The sequence below is a fragment of the Sphaeramia orbicularis genome, chromosome 12 (genome assembly GCF_902148855.1).
Source record: "Sphaeramia orbicularis chromosome 12, fSphaOr1.1, whole genome shotgun sequence".
NCBI classification, from domain to species: Eukaryota; Metazoa; Chordata; class Actinopteri; order Kurtiformes; family Apogonidae; genus Sphaeramia; species Sphaeramia orbicularis.
In genome coordinates this window covers 69,047,683-69,067,682 of record NC_043968.1, presented here as the reverse complement: position 1 = coordinate 69,067,682, position 20,000 = coordinate 69,047,683, and the positions used below count along the sequence as shown (strand labels likewise).

At 37.8% G+C, this 20,000-nt stretch overlaps 1 protein-coding gene across 2 annotated transcripts in view; it reads right to left on the bottom strand.

Annotated features, from left to right (window-relative positions):
• Positions 1–9,303: 9,303 nt before the first annotated feature.
• The window catches only part of pappaa (pregnancy-associated plasma protein A, pappalysin 1a), a 142,955-nt gene continuing 132,258 nt past the window's right edge, over positions 9,304–20,000 (bottom strand). For both annotated transcript variants that reach the window (XM_030150515.1, XM_030150516.1), the window contains exon 22: positions 9,304–10,827. In XM_030150515.1, the coding sequence (XP_030006375.1) occupies positions 10,723–10,827 (105 nt within the window). In that variant the 3' untranslated portion in view covers positions 9,304–10,722. The remainder of the gene's footprint in view (positions 10,828–20,000) is intronic.

The following is a 20,000-nucleotide window of genomic DNA, read 5'->3' as shown; positions in this document are numbered from 1 at the left end:
GGTGTGCCAGGAACAGCACTTGCATTTCCATGCCAATGTATCAATGATGGCTTGAAGAATGAGTTCATCTTTTATAACCAGTTCTGTACCTTTTTTGTTTGTTATGACAAAGTGCTCATTAACCCATAAAGACCCAAACAGCCACTGGCGACCAAAAGCATCTACTGACCTAAACTGTTTATCTATTTACCTGTTGATTCACTAATCCAGGGGGTGTCAAACTCATTTCAGTTCAGGGGCCAAATTCAGCTAAATTATATCTGAAGTGGGCCGAACCAGTAAAATAATAACATAACAATATATAAATAATGTCAACTCTAAACTTTTCTCTATATTTTAGAGTGAAAAAAGTAAATTTACAGTATGAAAAGGTTTACATCTACAAACTATCCTTTCAAAAGATGTGAATAACGTGAACAAACTGAAAAAATAAGTGTAATTTTAACAATATTATGTTTCAGTTTATCATTTTCACATGTACATTAGAACTTACAGATCACAGGGGATCTACAAATACACAAAACATTTAATAACAGACAGAATATTGTTGAAATTGTATTTACTTCTCATAAGACATTTGAGGTTATTCACATGTTTTGTTTTGTTTTGTTTTGTTTTTTACAAAATTATACTTTGTTTTTGTGAAAATATTTACATTGACAAAGAGAAAAATTTGGAGTTGTCATTATTTATATATTATTATGAAAGTATTTTACTGAATCCTGCCCACTTGAGATTGAATTGGTCTGAATGTGGAACCTGAACTAAAAGGATTGTTAATATCTTAGTGTAATTTTTGCATTTCACAAATTTATCCCAAGGGCTGGACTGGACTCTTTGGTGGGCCGGATTTGGCCCCCGGGCCGCATGTTTGACACCTATGCACTAATCCTTTCAATACAAGTCAATAATTGGTGTAAAACAGTGGTGTAGTCCAGGGTATACGGCCGTATACATAGTATACCTATTTATTTTTCAGTCAGCATTGGGAATACCCACTTCTAAATCCCCCTGATGTGCACCATCAAATAGTATCTGAGACAAATTGCTCGTGTTTTCACCTAGATGGATGAAGCCATGACCTGCCCTACTCTGCTTCTAATTGGCTGATTAGATTGGTTAACTTTAGGCATGAGGACAGATGAGCCAATCAGAGGAAACCATTGCTAACTCGCGCCAACCACCTCTGGAACCTGACTGGACACCTCAGGTGCCAGTGCCACCCCAGTTGATAGACAGGTCACTGTATGTCTCATTGAAAGATGTGCAATAATTGGAAATGTGAACAAGAAAGGCAGGAAAAACATATTTCAAATGAGTGACACATCGAGAGAACCTACTTTCATGGAATATATAATTCTGAGGTAAGTTTTAAGGTGGTTTCAGAATAAGTCACTGTTTTAAACTACTGAAAATATGACTGCACATTTAGAGAAGAGATGTTGTCGCCAAGAATTCAACTGTGTGAGTAGGCTAAAGTTATGAATGGCTAAAGTTATGAATGGCTAAAGTTATGAATGGCTAATGTTATGAAAGGCTAATGTTATGATAGGCAAACGTTATGAAAGGCTAATGTTATCCTATGTTTGCCTCATGTTGAATATGTTCAACATTCATGCAGCTGCTTGTGTGACCAGTAATACCTACAAACTGCCCCTAATCAAGTCATGATAATTTTACAATAGTGAGCAAATATTCATGATTTTTGGGTAAACTAAACAGAGTAGTCTGACATATCATTGCTTCTGAAACAACATTTTTCTGGACTACTTTAAAAAAAAAAAAAAAAAAAAAAAAAAGGGGCAAACATTGACAGTATACCCACTTCTCCAGGGACCACTACAGCACTGGTTTAAATTACAGTTTGTCATCTTTTTATGGTCATCAGATAGAAACACTGTCATCTTCTACAACATTGATTCACCAGTAAAACCCATGGAGTTTGATTAATGACAGTGGATGAAAATGCTTGTTTTTACATTTAGTTATTGATATCTAGCTGAAAAACTCACTTTTTTCCAGTTTTCCCTGTTTTTGATTTAATAACCCTCAACTTTCATCTGAGCTTTTATGAACATCTTTTACGAACATCACATGATCAGTGAATTAAACATAGGAAAATACCTGATTTTCACTGAAAAAATGCAAAATACAGAGGATAATATTATAACAAATGATGATAAATTACTTAAGAAAGGTTAAATAGAGAAAGCAATTAATTTGGAAACTGATACAAAAGTATCACTAGGTCTTTATGGGTTAAGGATGTGTTGGACTTCAGTGGCTTCCAGAAGTAGTAGTAGTGCATGAATTAAAAACAACAAAATTAAGTTATGCAGTGTGACCATAAAAGAAACCTCCATCTTTCAAAGAACTGACCACACTCTGAATGCCTATTTTCACTTTAACCAGTGTTTTATTTCTACACAATAAATGACAGCAAAATGAACATGATACTCATCTTTATGACTCTTCCTTATGAAAATATAGTACACATCAGACATGTTTTGCCATGTACCAGAGCACCAAAATATATATACTTGCAACTGTGAAAAACAGAGAGAAACATTGACTGAAACATAAAGTCCAATCTGTTGGATATGTGCCTGAAAAAGTGCATACTGTGTAAGAACCAAAACAGAAACAGAGAGTGGAGGCCATCAGATGGAAGGACTGAGGGTCGACTGGGTCTGATGGCGACCTTTACAGTGTTGGTGAAACTCGAAGTGAATTCAGAAGCTCACTAGGCAAAAGACTGAACAAAAAAAAAACCTACAGTATGGACTGTGGAGGAAACCAAAGCTATCGGTGCTAGTCACAATGAGACGGAGGTTAAAACTGAACTCAGATTCAACGCACTCAAAAGATTGGTCAAGTTTGATTACGAGGATCGACTTCAATAGACTCCGGGATTTGATGCTTTTATTGATCTCGACAACAAATAAATAATTTATGACTCGATGGATAACTTCATGGTTTCGACATCTGACAACAGTGCGCGTACTAAGCCATTATGAACAAATAAAAGCTGACAGCGAGTGGTGTGGTAAAGCATCACAGGTCTTTTTTTTTTCCTTTTTTTTTTCTCTCTTGCAGGTGATACTTTGACACTATGCACAACATATTCACGGTTTCATCTCTTTGTATAATAGTTATGATAAAAATCAATCCAAGAGCTACTCCCCATACAGTTAGTACATGGTTTGCAAATACAATCATCTTATAATATTATTATTTACATCTTAAAATATATTTGCTGAGCAATCGGGTACGAAACATTGCAGTAATACCACTAGATATCCACATAATATGTAAATACACTTTTTTTTTTCTTTTTTCTTTATAGTTCTTCCCACTTAGAAAAAAAGGGCAATCTGCCTTTTTTTTTTTTTTTTAATGTATTGAGGGATTAGGAAACAGACATAAGTGGACCATTCTATAACCAGAGGCATGTGAGAGGTACTTCATGTGTTACAATACACAAAGAAAATGTCTTACAACAAGATGGCACATCAGTATTTTCTCTGTAACGATCCAAGAAACAAACAAAAAAAAACAAAACAAAAAAAAAACAGTAGGGCTTCAGACTTCAGCTCTTCCATATAACCCCCCCCACCCCACCCATCGCTTCAGGATGAAATAGACACTGCCACTTTTAGACGAGCAACACAACAACCAGGTGTTAAATTAGGAACAAAGGAACGACTGTTGGTGGAGAACGTGGTGAGGGTATCAAAGCCCGTCGGAAAGGAGGCTGTTATACAAATCATATTTTGTGATAAGCTCCGACTCTAGGTGAGGAGAGCTGTGTTCCTTCAGCCGAACTTCAAAAGACTCTGTAAGCTGGGCAAACATCCTCTCTCATTTTCACAGGGCCAACTTGACCCTGGCCGCCCTTTGCAGGCATACCTGACAGTGACAGATGAGGCAGTGTGTCGAGGAGTGAGGTGGTGGAGGTAGGAGGGAGGGGAGGGGAGGGGAGGGGAGGGGAGGGGAGGGGAGGGTGGGAGTCCCAGAGAGAGAGGAGAGAGGGGGGAGATGGCTGCCACCCCCAGGAGAAATTCTGACTCATTGGCCTCAGGCTTGTTGCCAGTCGGCACTGCCCCCCCCCCCCCCCCAGCCCAGGGGCAGCCTCTGTGAGTACACATTTTCACACCTGGACAAATAGCAGGACAGGCCAGGAAAAGCAGCCCACCCATCCTTACCTCTCTCCCTCTGCCCACCCTCTACTTCCCTCCCATCCAAGAACACTCACAATCTGGGGCACCATTGGCTGCCTCCTGACCCCCAGCCCTGTGCCCCCCCCTTTATGATCCCTCTCTTCTGCAGCATTTTCCCCTGGATACTATGGTCCTTGTGCCTTACACTGGCTCTTGAAAGATCATTTGCTCTATTGGTGATGTATGAAACTTACTATACTGTTACTGTCTTCACAAGTTTTTGTATGTATGGCTAATGTGTGAATTTTTCAAAGAAAAAAATTATATATATATATATATATATATATATATATATATATATATATATATATATATATTTATACATATACATATATATATACATATATATATATATATATATATATATATATATATATATATATATATATATATATATATATGCAAATGAAGAACTTTACATTCTGGTTTAAAAAAAAGAGGAGAAAAAGAAAGATACACCGCATTCAGTAACATATACACATGTGGTAAGTCCTCATTGGATACAAATAGTGTCCATCTACACTTAATGACCAATGAGACGAGTTCTTTTTCTGGTTGTGGGCTTTAGGTATATACTGTGTCCACTCCATGCTCCCAACAAACCACAACAACACAGACAAAATGACAAATTTCGACTCACAACCGATAATGTTTTTGTTTATACGAACAATGTAAAAATAACTTACATGGACATTAAATATAACTTAAAAAAGTATAACACTCTCAATAAATAGTTCTACTATTTACACCATTGTTATGAGACGCAAAATACCAAAAATATAGAAGCAGCAAACATTACAGGCATGAGGTACAGCAAGGGATCCTGTGATGACTACAGTAGAGAGGTGATGTCCTCATCCAATGCGCAATCTTATATATTTCCCTTCCATCTCGGAAAAGCTATGGCTTATGGGTACCTTCTGCAATATTAAGAAAATATTTTTTCAACTGGACATGCAGTCATATTCTGTTGACTGTACTCCTTTCTGAGAGTAATAACCATCAGTTGTGTCCAAACTTTGAATGCAGATGCAGGTAACTGTTGAGGAGGAGGAAATTTTTTTAAGCAACAGGTCAGTTTGGAGGTTGACGGGAAGGATCCAATGACAGATTTCAGATCCATCCATTCGAATGGCTGAAATGGCTTTCCAGTGACGTCAACGGCAGATGAGGAACCGCAGTACTGCATGTCATTGGCATAGTGTAGTGATTGCAGGTCAGTCTCACCCCACTGGTAACAGTTCTATATAAAGCAGCCATATCTGGAGTAATAATATTACATATAGTTTGATTATATCAACATAATATAAGTTTTTTTTGTTTTTTTTTTACCATGGCTATATATTTTCATACAAAGTGTTAAAACAATCTTTTAAGATGATGTAGCCTTCAGAATGTCCTTTCAAAGTTTCATTGCTCATAAAAATTAGACTCTCAAGTTCCCTTTCATGGGGATTTCTTCATATAAGCTTTTCATTCTGCTTCGACGTCTCTTGGTTACTCAGCCAAAATATACACCTTTTTCCACCTAAGATGATGTATTACACAAACCTCAGGCTAAAACCAAAAGACAAAAATGTTGAAGTCTCACCCTCAGATGTGGGACTATATTTACAATATGTTTCAATATAAGCATGTACCCTCTGATTTAAGTTGTTCGGGGGCTTGTTCAATGTGAATTAAAGATCCATCATTTCTCCCTGTTTTACTGATCAATCCATTCAGGTTGGAGAGGAAAATCTACAGATACTGGATACAAATAAAACACCAATGAAAGGAAAAGCTAAGAGTAGCACAGGGAGTCGAATGACCAGATATCATACAGTTTTAGATCACCATTATGACGATAGCAGCTTCTAAACATTTTTGAAAGATATACTTTTTTTTTATCTTCTTACATGGCAACTAAAAAAGTGCAGTAACTGAGGTCATAATACAAACACTGATTAAATAGGACATTTTGTAAAAAATGAAATGAAACAAAAACAAAACATTTTTCAACGCTCCATCCATCTTCAAACATAAAGCAATATTTACATTATTATTATTATTGGTTTTTGGAATTTTGATGGTTTGGTGGAAAATAATACCTTCTCACACTTGGTCTGCATGTTGTGGTTTTTACGAACGTCAACATTAAATTAGTCTTCCACTGCAATATAAACCGAGGGGTAAAACAATGAACCGACCCTCACATGAGTAAGAGGGACTGCGCTATTGGCCCAATCCGAATGAAAAGTCATATTGGCGCTGATTGTAACAACGAATTCAGTTGCATTGTTTTAACAAGAGCAGCAAAATTTGGACCAATATGTCAAGCAACGTTCATTATCAAATGTGCATGAGAAAGCCTGCTTTACACGCTGTATATGCATCTGGAATCAAGAGGAATTATTATACAGAGCTAGTCTAGCAGCCATATCATGTAAAAATGATGTTAAATGGTGGGGAACCCAATCGACAATACTGAAAAAAGTGCTGTTAAGAAGTACACTTTTTACTGTAGAGACAAAGGGATTCACATAAATAATAACTGAAATACACCTTTGTGACAAATGTGTTGGCGCCTACATCCAAATGTCACTTGTGTTTATCGGTATATATAAATAAAAACAGCAAGTGGAATACTACTAGTGATGGGACTGATTGAAATAAGTGTATATCCCTTTTGTCATTGCGTATGTGTGATCCGTTTATAGAGCTGTGGCCTATATCCAGCCCTTGACTGTACTTTCTGTGTGGCTGTGCTCTGCAGTATGATGAAGTTACAAAAAAAAAAAAAAAAGAAAAAAAAAAAGAACAAAAATCATCACAGACTCCTAGCAAGCATTGACTACATTCTGAACAGGGCTGAGATAATTTTATTTCCAGTTTAAACCTTGTGAATCAGTGCTTGAGGCAACAACTTTTTTTCTTTTTATTCAAGCAGCATGAGTGAGGGACACATTTAAACTGAAAGTAAAATCATCTCGACCCAAAGTGAGGTGTTATCGAAGACATTCTTTAAGTCGTGGTCAATGTACATAACTTGATATCTTCCCCGGGCGTTTGAAGCCAGTGTTGGGCAGTAATACGTAAAAGTAATGTGACTGATGCTTCTTTAAGGTTATCTAGGGATTACCATCTGAAATTCAGTAATTACGTTCCAGTTATCGCTTTGTTACTTTGACTCTGTCATACTGGTTTGTGTGCTATCGGAACAGGACTGATACCGCTTTTATCTCCCTCCAGGTGATAGTCGGGTACATTATGTGTTAGCGCAGCTGAAGCATGGATGTATTATTAGAACTGGATGCAAAGAGGGCTGGTGTTTGCATGGAACAAAAATATTAGTTGTTTGAAACGGTGGTGCCGTCTGCATTTTATGAAGAAAAAGGGCATGCATATCGTTAGCCTCATAGCATAATTGTGCAGGGGGGATGGGGGGCGGGGTGGACACTCTCCCGGGGGGCAAGAGTACAGGACGGGAGGGAAAAAACAATCGGGAAAAATCACTGGCTATTACTACAAAGGAGATGCAGCAGATTCCTCCCATGTTGAAATGCAAGCGGTTGGACTATTATAATGTTTCTCAACGGGGGTGGTACCCTTGTGTAAAGAACCCATGTAAGCTCCAAAGTATAACAGAGGCATACATACCCCCCTGATCACAAATTTCGGAAATTACGAGGTGAGAGGGGTTTTCTCTACACAGCTATATAAGCTATATATACACATCCTCCATACACAGGTTTGTTGTGGTACTTTTACAATAACGTATCCCCCAGTCCCACATTTTTTCAAGGATGGGGGGCAGCAGGAGGCTCATGATGCCGTTAGTGGGCCTATGTTCAAAAAAGGTTGAGAAACTCTGGCCTAACTCATACACAAATGTACAAAAGTATTGGGACATGATGAATTCAGGTGCTTCTATTCTAACAGGGGTCTGGGATACAAAACAATAATGATTACAATAATTCCCACCTCCCAGCACTTTGGAACGGGCCATAAGCACAGGACGTAGTGACAATGCCTTTGCAAAATAGAGTAAGGGGTAGAAGTTGTTCTAGTGGAGCCTTCCCACAAGCCGCCAAACTGGAACAACTAAATCATCACTAAAGATGCATAAAAACTAGGGCTATCAAAATTAACGCATTAACACAGATTCATCCATCATCATGATTAATCTGATAAAAATGTTTTAACACAATTAACCCATCTGCAGCGCAAAATGACTCTGAACATCTCTGCCAATGCATTTTGGGCAGTTTGTCCAAGTAGAGTTACCATTGCTCATGTGCAAATGGGCAGTTGATCCAGTAGTGACAGGCAACAGAATCGACCCATAAAGATGGAAGACACTAAACAGCACGTTGGCCCTCTGGATGGAAATATGAGGACAAAAAAAAAAAAAAAAAACAAGACGGAACAGTTGTTTCAAGTTGTTTTGTTGAAACTGTTGAAGGTACAATATTAAATAAACTTGTTAAGTACATATATATTCCCTTCTTTCTTGAGTCTTTTTGCTCATGCAAAATGAAATGTGATTAATATACATTAAAAATGAATGATATTTCATTTAAATTCATCAAAATTAATCCACAGCAACCCTGTGATTAATCTGATTAAAAACTTAATTTTTTTGACGGCACTATTAAAAATGTTAGGTTGTTGTTCTTTCACATAGTGAGGGAGACTGAACATGCAGTTAGTGGAAGGGACGAGAACATAGGCTGAAGGTCTCCAGTAGAGGGATTAGAGATTAAAGAAGATGTTTTGGGCTGTTGGGTATTTCAGTTGTAGTACTACGAGTCATCACTTGGGGAAGTGATGTTCATCTCCTGTTCTTTTAATACATCCATGAGCAGACAGCTGTGGGGATGTAGTCAGGTATAACAAGATTTACTCCCTGTAAATAAACACTTATCTGCTTTTCATTTTAGGTCTCCTGTAACAAGCCTTTTAACGTTAACCACCGGGATGCCTACATTTAGAGATCAATGGGTTTATTTTGGAGCCATTTGTTGTGGTTGGTTGTGTTAACTCCACAGTCTCACAGTGGGGATCAGGCTACGGATTGGACAGGATTTAAGACAAAGACTTAATGCTTGTTCAACCATTTTGTCTGATTTTTTTTTTTTTTTTTTTTAACACATTTTAAAATGTAGACGTGGGGGTTCAGGCTTTAAAGGCACCAAGGAGCTCAGCGGTGGAACTGATTACTTTCCTTCATGAGTAAATAGGTAATGTAATTAGAGTTTTAATGAAGGTGTAATGAGTCATTGAGTGTATTTTTCAAGTAACTTGCCCAACACTGTTTAGGATATATGACAAGTGAGGTTCTGGGGTTTTTAAAGTTCTTAGTGCATTTCATATGTGGTGTCGTCAACATCTATTCTGTATGCGAGCTGCAAGTATTCATATTAACATGCAAGTGTGAATGAATGCTGTAAAGAGGTACTGTAAGCAGCGAGGCAGACAAAGCTGTCTAACCCTAGTAGATATTATGACAAGATGGCAAGTAGCAGCAAACACAGTAGCAGAAGCCATGCTAAAATAGTTTTAATTATGCATTCAGATTTTGGCTCTAAGTAGAAAATTGTCTTGGAAAAGCATCTACGTTTTAATTCGTCAAGATTTTTTTATGCGTATGTGTATGTGTGTGTGTGTGTGTGTGTGTGTGTGGATTGGTGTGTTTTGCTTTGGCTTTTGTGTTGAATCTGTGGCTTGAACTTTAACAATATGGCTGCCTCATTCCCCACCAGGTAAGGAATAACATCTATAAGCCTGTGACGTGCCTTCAAAGAAACACATTACTCCCGAGAATGATGTCGAGATACAGAAATCTTGACCATTTTTAAACCTGGAATAATCTAAGTGAGGATTTTAAGCCCCTCCGAAAATAGGTGTGAAACATGCCTTCAAAGTGTCTACGGATTATTTTAACATTTCAACTGGATTTCCTTCAGGTTTGCGAATTTTAGAGCACGACGTAATTTCCCACGTGCACAATTTAAAGTACCTTTGGTTCAATCATGTGATTGTAAAGCACGGTAACTACAATGGACACTGAAACTGGCACAAAACCGAACAAAAGGCATGCTACCTAGGCTTGGTCATGTTTTTAGGTTTTTCTTTTTTTTTTTTTGCTTGTTTTTTTCTTTGTTTTCCTATTCTTTCAACAAAAAAACCAAACATCTGTTTCTTGTATTTTTTCCTTGCTATATATGTTGTTTTTAAATGATGCAACTGCGGAGGTTATTTTTCCTTTTTTTTTTTTTAGCTGAGAAATGAAGTTGCCTGTGGAGTCCTATCCTCATGTCTAGATCTGTCTGTGATGATGTGGAGGCCGTTCAGCTGGTCGGGGTTGCAGTATGGATGGAGAGGTATGCCTGTTAAGCAGCATGTGCAGGAAATCGGAGGCCGAGAGGAGGATGAAGGAGGGGTCTGCCTCGGCCGCTCTGGCTGTGTTGTAGTCGGAGGGTCCCAGGACGTTGAGCAGAGGTCCCTGTTGTGTTTCTGGTCACCCCAGGGAATGCACGTGGGTGTCCTTTCTGTTCTCTATAGCGTTGGGATCCCGACAAGAGCACTCATCCCGTATGTCGCAGGACATGGGGAACGGAATCACCTGAGGGAAAAGACAAATCAATCAATCACATGTTTATTCCAGTATGCAATGCCTGTTGTTGCTAATTATTATTATTATTATTATAAAATTATCTATATAATTTATATATTATTACTATTACTATATATTAGAATAATAGTATTATAAATTATCTACATTTATTACCCAGTTCCGTTTGTTCTTACTTCTAATTTATTAACCATAGTGTGTTTTCTCGTGTTCTATTTCTTATTCTTGTATTCTATTTTGTACTATGCCAAATGCTGTTGCTGCACTGCAGTTTCCTAGATTGTCAGGTAATTACTGAGTGCATTTGCAAAGAATAATGTAGAAACAAGAATTTTCCATTGGCTAAAAAGATGCATCCACAATAACATCTATTGTACTGTACATTGTTCAAAGTCTGGGACTCAGGAAGTTGTTCTTTCTGTCTGTCTGTCTACGTATCTATCTGTCCAATAATATCATAACATAATACATTTTATTATTATTTTTTATTATTATTACTACTTTATTATTATTACTACTAGTACTTCTAATCTGCAATGTTCTAATGTGTTTTCACTACTGTTTTCATATTTATTGTTATTACTATTTCCTTTTTTTCTTGTAATTCTTCTTATACATTTGGTGTTGTACTGTTCCTGGAACCTTAGTTTCCAGAGGGATAAACACAGTTAAATCCAATCGAATCTAATCGAATCTAATTGAATCTGATTTTCATGTGTGTGTTTATGAGAAAAAAAAATCTAGATTTAAAAAAAAAAGTCCATATAACCACAACTAACAGTAATGTATATCATTAATTTCATATCATTTTTGAACAAATATAACAGATATAAGTTCAGGTTTCATAAATACATTGCCATAGATGATTTTGTGACTAAAGACACAACATTATACTATGACCACGTCATGACAGAGTAGAGTCTGATCTGTGTGAATGCGGCTCAGTTCACTGAATAAACAACTATTTAGTCAAAACTGTTGGGTCTGTACCGATCAGTCAGACGACCTCGGCGGTGACTCAGACTTGATGCTGATACATTTGGCTCACAGTGATACAAGTGATTGAATCTTAAGCTACTTAGACACAGGTTAACCATTGCATTTTCATTAACAGTTAAATTCAAGCCAGATGCAAACTTCGTCTAAGTCCTTGGTGTTATCAGAGTCCATTGTTACATGACAACTGCACAGGAGGACAATTCAGACATGAATCAATCAATCCTAAATTTAGGTTTTACGAAACATAGACATGTAGATGCTGTACATGCTAACATTTTGACTCTTTGAATAAAAGTCTTTCACAGATGTGTCTTGGACTGAGAGTGTCATCAAGCAGATCCGTATCATAATAAACAAAATCAAATTAGAACCAATAGTCAACTCAGCACACAAACATAGAATGGGTTGTTAACCCATAAAGACCCAAACAGCCACTGGCAGCCAAAACCATCTACTGATCTAAACTGTTTAATACCTGCTGATCCATTACTTCTGTCAATACAGGGTGGGGAAGCAAAATTTACAATGAACATTTAGTTGTTTTTTCTCAGCAGGCACTACATCAATTGTTTTGAAACCAAACATATATTGATGTCATAATCATACCTAACACTGTTATCCATACCTTTTCAGAAACTTTTGCCCATATGAATAATCAGGAAAGCAAACGTCAAAGAGTGTGTGATTTGCTGAATGAACTCGTCACACCAAAGGAGATTTCAAAAATAGTTGGAGTGTCCATAAAGAATGTTTATAATGTAAAGAAGAGAATGACTATGAGCAAAACTATTACGAGAAAGTCTGGAAGATACTATTAAAGAAGAATGGGAGAAGTTGTCACCCGAATATTTGAGGAACACTTGCGCAAGTTTCAGGAAGCGTGTGAAGGCAGTTATTGAGAAAGAAGGAGGACACATAGAATAAAAACATTTTCTATTATGTCAATTTTCTTGTAGCAAATAAATTCTCATGACTTTCAATAAACTAACTGGTCATACACTGTCTTTCAATCCCTGCCTCAAAATATTGTAAATTTTGCTTCCCCACCCTGTACATGTAAATAAGTGAGGCAAAGTGCAGTTTGTTATCAGATATGACCCACTTGGATGTTCAGAAGCTCTGTGGTAAACATGGAAACACTGTCATCTTCTACAACAATTGATTCACCAGTAAAACCCAGGGAGATGGATCAATGACAGTGGATGGACACACTTGGTTTTTGTACAATTCATGATATATTTTACTGAAAAAGCCACTTTTTCTTCAGTTTTCTCCATTTTGACATAATAACCGTTCTTCTTTTCTGAGCTCTACTCTGAGCTTCAATGAACATCCACATGATCAGTGAATTAAATATAGGAAAATACCTGATTTACACAGAAAAATGCAAAATGTAGAGGATAATATTATAATACATGGTGATACATCACTTAAGAAAGTGTGAGATCAAGAGGAAAATTCATTTGAGAACTGACAAAAAAGTAACACTGGGTCTTTATGGGTTCAAAAGGGTTAAACCACGATACTTATATTTCAGTCAAGATCACTGCATTGCAGAAAATGACCTATAGTTTCCAACAGATGACAAAGAGAAAACACCACGTCCATCACAGTTTGCATATCCATGTCTTTGTACAACAAACTGCCATGTGATCCCATTTCCTCCACAGTTTCTCTAAATGGTGCTCAGATTTGAAGCTAAAGGTTCAGTGTGTGATATTTAGTGCCATCTAGTGGTGCAGATTGCAACCCACTGAATACCCACCCACCCTCAAACACAGTGGCCACAAAAGCACATGGAAAGCCCCCCATTGGAGCCAGTGTTTGTTTTGTGGATGACACCTGTAATACATCTTGACAGTGGATCTCAAAAAGAAGAAGTCCATTCTGAGCAACTGCAGAAACATGGTTGTGCAACATGGTGCGTTCTGGGAATAGAAACCCAACCCTTGTGTAGTTATGAACATCTCTTTCTGAGGTAATGAAATCATGAATCTCATTTTAAACTGATTATACACTAATAAAAACATAATTATCAATATTATTTCATATTCCATTTCTTAAGTTACATCCTCTTAAACCCCACTGAAACTTACACTCTGGACCTTTAAAAGTGGTCATTTTTCAGATTTTGCACATTTAACCCATAAAGACCCAAACAGCCACTGGTGATCAAAATCATCTACTGATCTAAAATGTGTAATACCTGTTGATCAATTAATCTTATCAATAAATGTAAACAATTGGTGTAAAATGCAGTTTGTCATCTTTTCATGGTCATCAGATATGACCCATTTGGACGTTCAGAGGCCCTGAAATGAACGTGAAAACACCGTCATCTTCTACAACATTGATTCACTAGTAAAACCCATGGAGTTGGATCAATGATACTGGATGGAAACATTTGTTTTTAGTTCAGTGATTGATACATTTACTGAAATAGTCACATTTTCTTTTGTTTTCCCTGTTTCTGATATAACAATCCTCAACTATAATCTGAGCTTTTATGAACGTCTACATGATCAGTGAATTAAATATAAGAGAATACATGATTTTCACTGAAAAGAATGCAAAATACAGAGGACAATATAATGAAAGTTTAAATGTAGAGAAAAATTAATTTGGGAACTGACACAAAAGTAGCACTGGGTCTTTATGGGTTAAGTTTGAAGTTTATTTCAAACAGTAGAAGCACTCAGACAGCGCAGACCTCCGCCAAGGCAGATCAGTGGGCCCCCGTGGCCCCCCCACCCCCAATCATCACCAAAATTTAATCATTTGTTCCTTGTGCCAGTATCAACAATTCCTGAAATTTTCATCCAAATCTGTCCATAACTTTTTGAGTTATCTTGCACACACACAGACAGACAGACAAACAAACAGACAAACCAATGCCAGCAAAAACATAACCTCCTTGGCAGAGGTAATAAGTAGAAACAAAACACAAAGGTAAAAAAAACAGCAAAGAGAAACCATTAAAAAGAAAAGGCATGTAATGCTTTAGCTACTTTAAAATCATATTCAAGTTGCAAGAGCAGTGGTGCATTATTGGGAAATATCGCAAACTAGGACAGAAAAACATCTAGATTTCTCTTCTGCACTCATTTGTCTTCAATGGTCTTTTTCTGTAAGTGGTGTGGTCCGGAATTTCACAAACACCAAACAGTTTTAGAATTACACTTTGGTGGTTCTCCATCGGTTATTTGTTGGATTTTCTATCAGTGAGACAAACCCTATAGCTCTTGGAGCTAAACCATCAACGCTACTGCAGTTACATTTCTGTGGTGTGACATCTTTCAGTTTTACCACATCATGGCAAAAGAAAATAATGAAGACATCCCACCGAGTCTGATTAGATTAGAAAATGAGCCTGTTTACATTCACACCAATATTCCGATCATTATCTGATTTCTGGAGTTATCGGATTATTCAAGAGATTATGTAAACAGGATAATCTGATCTGTTTTATCAGATAACAGTAGTAATCTGATTATGAGAAATTGGATTAACACACCTGGATTTCTCCCTAATACTCTGATGTCTTCCTGCATGTGTACAGGTTCATTTGATTTATTTTGTTCTTTTATGTCTGCACATGTGTAAACACAAATAAAATCATAGAAAACTAATGTTATGTAGTCAGACAATAACAGGAAGTTTGACTCTACCGTCACTATGTAGGTACAAACTCCGAAAGAAATCTGCTAATGGACTGGAGCGTCTAAACCAGGTTTTATTGATTATCACATTTCTTAAGTGCGTGTAAATGTGTTAGATCTGACTATTACAATTATCCGATTACTCCCAGTTATCTGACTTTTGTGGTCATGTAAACAGGCTCATTGACTTTGATGTTCTTTGGTGTCCATGGAGTCTCAGCAGGTAACAGGATTCATTTAGATATATTAACATTAAACTCCAATTCCTGCTCATGGAGGGTTCACAGCACGTCATGTCTTTGACTGTGCTATCTCAGTATCTCTGATATCCTAATGTCAAAGGGAAATAGAGTGGAAGCAAAACTGAAAGATCAGTGGCCATTGCCCCTGGCGTTTGACGTCACCGGATAACGCTGGCCATGCGTCACCGGCACCAGCTGCTGCTGCCTCGTCTGCTCACCTCTCAGGGGGCCTGCTTCAGCTGTTTAGGTACACAAAAAGTGTCCCCCTTCCTCAGGCCAAACAAGGAACACATGTGGTCCAAGTCATGGAAGGCAGGCAGCAAGACCAAGACCAAGGAAATGTCTGCATTTGTGTTTTATCAGATCAGTCTGCGAGGACCTCTCACTGGTGTCGCTTTTTCCTATTAGGGTTAAGTGGTATTACCTTTTCTACTTTATTTATTTATGTTGCACAATGGATCTATACAATGTAGACGTAATGACGTAACCGTCCACTATAACAAACACAGAGAGGTTGACAGCATGTGTCATGCCAAAAATTCAGTGCTTTTAGTAAAAGCTTTCTGGCAGATTCAGGGGTGTGTCACGGTGCTATTATCTGAATACGGAGTAGCTGCTGTATAATAACCCAGATTACTACTATAATGCCTTTAAACAAATTGCATCACAAGCTAATACTCCCTCAGAGAATTAGTCAGGTAATTACTGAGTGCATTAGCAAAGAATGATGAAGAAACGAGAATTTTCCATTGGCTAAAAAGATGCATCCACAATAACATCTAGTGTACTGTACGTTGTTCAAAGTCTGGGACTCAGGAAGTTGTTCTATCTGTCTGTCTGTCTGTCTGTCTGTCTGGGCCAGATGTGTCCTTCCGTCCGTCCATCGGTCCATCCATACCTCATATACACTTGGTTATTCTACATTTTCCATAACTATTTCCACAATTTAACATTTCCAATGAACATCAAATATAAAACCAAACAACCGATTTCAGGAGTTTCTTTCTTCCTCCTGTATTTTCTGCTAAGGCTAATACAGTATTTGGTTCAAATGAAGGTACATGGTGAAGAAGTGACAGTTATGTAATTAAATAATACACCTCTAGAACAGAGAAATGACATGGGGAAGTCGGTTCCACACTGAGGAGCTGGTTCTCCTTTGAAATGGGAGTAAAATGAGTTGTTTGTGTGTGACGGGTGTTCCTAATGTGAGGGCCAGGTGGGCAGTGCCCGGACTCTTCAGAGAAAATGAGGTCTACATGTGACAACTTTACAAGCCCAGAGCCGGACACACTTCAGAAACACTCCTGTCAACTGCATGAACAGCATTTCATCTGCAGCTTTGTGGTTGAAGAACAAATACTCACAATCCCTCACAATATCTTTAAGTTTTACACATTCACCTTTTCTTGTCGTTCACCACCTTTCTTTATTTTATGTCTCATCCAGCCCACCTCCTCACTCCTCCTCCCACTTTACAAGCCACTTCTATTTATCTCTCTATCTAGAGAATGATGGTGGGTGGCATATTTGACATGGTTTCCTTTGACCTTGACCTCCAAGGTGGCTGGGCCAGCTGCCACATCTGGCCCTGACTTGAGGCTCTCTCAGGGTGGCTGGGAAATGGGACTAGCTGGCCTTGTGGGCCTGGGGGCCCTCATGCTGCCCCGTATCCCTGGGCTAGAGCAGGGCTGGGGGAGGACACCCACTAACAGCAACATGAAAGCCCTTCCCAAGAACGCAGACCTTGTCAGAGCCCCATCCTTCCATCTCAGGAACAGGTCAGAATAACAGAGAGTTCCTCTTTACATTTCTATGTGTGCTGTATGTGCGTGTCAGCCGCTGCTTAAGGGGGAAAAGGTGGATAAGGGACACAAAGCTGAAAGAAAAGGAACTGGCTGATCTCAGATTTAAAGATTTAAACAGCGTGAATTAGCAGGTATGAATAGCTATTACAGTGTGTATTATTTTGTGTCTTTGAAACACATAAAGACAGAGAGAATATTATACATATTTTACAGGAATGAACATCCATCCTGTTTCAAATTCTGCAACTGAGGTCAATCTTATGGTTCCATTTTAGATGGCTTTCCATGAATACATTTATGAGCGTTTTGAAGTTTTGTAGATAAAAAATTAGAAATAGAGAAATTCAGTTGTTATGCAGACCCCCCCCACACACACACACACACTTTGTTGGATTGAATGACTGTCAGGTGCACTTAATTTATACTGTATAATAATTCTGTCACACTGTAGCCTAATCTCGGTACGTATTTTTAATCACAATCATGAGATCAAGTGGAAAAGTAATATTTGCCACAAGAGTCCCGCAAAGTGTGTGTGAGTGTGTGTGTGGGGTGGGGGGGATCTCAATTATTTTTGTCTTCTGTCATTCCAAAAATGTTCACACAAGGGTGAAAAATGCATTCTCTGCATCTTGTTTCATCTTTTCAATGTCTCCATGTGACAATAACCGCAGCCATGTGTGCGTAATTACGCATACAAACCATTTGCACCTCCCTTTGTGACGTGGTGAATATAGGCGCAGATTCCATGAGCAAAATTGCTTTCGGGTTTGATAAATCACTTTGCGTGTGCTATATTTATATATTTACATTGTTTCCTCCCAGCACACGCACAACTGCGTGTAAATGCCCTATATTGCATATTCATTATGGCAAACGTACTAACTGGATGCAGATGCACTATTTTGCACCTTTCAAAGATGCAACCCTTAGTGCACACTGTTCGTAAATCAGTTTTTTACATTTTTTCATTGCAGACATTTTTATACACGCAAACCTTTAGTAGATCTGGCACATAATGTACAGATTATGGACATAAGTAATGTAGCCTATAGCGCTACCTTACTACACCACCCACCTAGGTTTTCACCTTCAAATTTGCATTTTCTTTAAATTTCTACTTTTTGTAACATCTTTAGAAAGCTAACCTGAAACTTGTTTTGTCCTTCATGACTCTGCATCAACACAGTAGTGCCATAGTGTTTAGGTTAAACCCAAAGGAATGAGTTGCATTCACACACACAAAAGCTGAACAGATGTTTAAATGGGAAAACAAGACACAAGTTGTAAAAAGAAGATGAACCCTTTAAGGGCAAATGAAAAAAAAAAAAAAATCACCATGTTTGGTAAAATAAAGGCAAGCAAGCACTTCACCTCAGGAAACAGCCAAAACCATTAAAACCTGCAGGGAGTGTGTTCTTCCCTCCCGTGGTGTGTAACTACCTTTGCCCAGTTGTGTAAAGAAAAAAAAAAATGAAAGAAAAAAATAACACAAGACCTGTTCCTCCTCCCTGATCCCTTTTTGTACTTTTTGCACATTGTATTTTAGGGGAGTTACAGTGTGTTGATACTGATAAATGATTTGCCATAAATATTGCACTGCAGTGTCTGAACAAACTTAGAAAATGTAAAAGGGCAATAAAGCAATGCATCCCATTGCCATGACCATGAAGTGCTTGTGGTGACTGTGCTCCTATCTTTGCATTGGCCCTTTCTCCTCCTTTAAGCCTTGACAGGGGAAATAATATCAACTTATCTGCCCTTATATGTTTCACATATTAAAGCTGTGATGACTGCATGTTGTTGTGGCATCCGGTGAAGGTGATATTTGTTGTTGAGGGGGAAAACATTATACAGCTGCTAAGTCATATTCTACATCTTCTGTATGAATTTTGGCACGTAGCTCACCCAGCAGCTTTAGGAACACACACATATCACACTTATAAGCTTGTGAAAAAATTGGGAGTAGTGTGGTATGACTTTGTTACTATGGCAACAAACATCGCCAAAATGTCTCATTATTCTCCAAAGGGAAAACATTGTGAAAATAATAAAATCCACACCTTCAGAGTCACAGTACTTCATTATTCTTTAACACAGAAACTTGATTGTAACACTAAACTGGTAACAACTCCACAGATTTTATTGTGTTGAATTCAGATCTACAACACTAACCCATAAAGACCCAACGATACTTTTGTGGCAGTTCACAAATGAATTTTTCTTTATATTTATCCATTTTTAAGTGATTTATTGCCATTTATTATAATATTATCCTCTGTATTTTCAGTGAAAATCATGTACTTGGGATATGGGTCATATCTGATGGCCATGAAAAGATGACAAACTGCATTTTACACCAATTATTTACATGTATCAATAGGATTAGTGGAGCAACAGGTAATAAACATTTTATATCAGTAGATGGTTTCAGTGACTGGTGGCTGTTTGGGTCT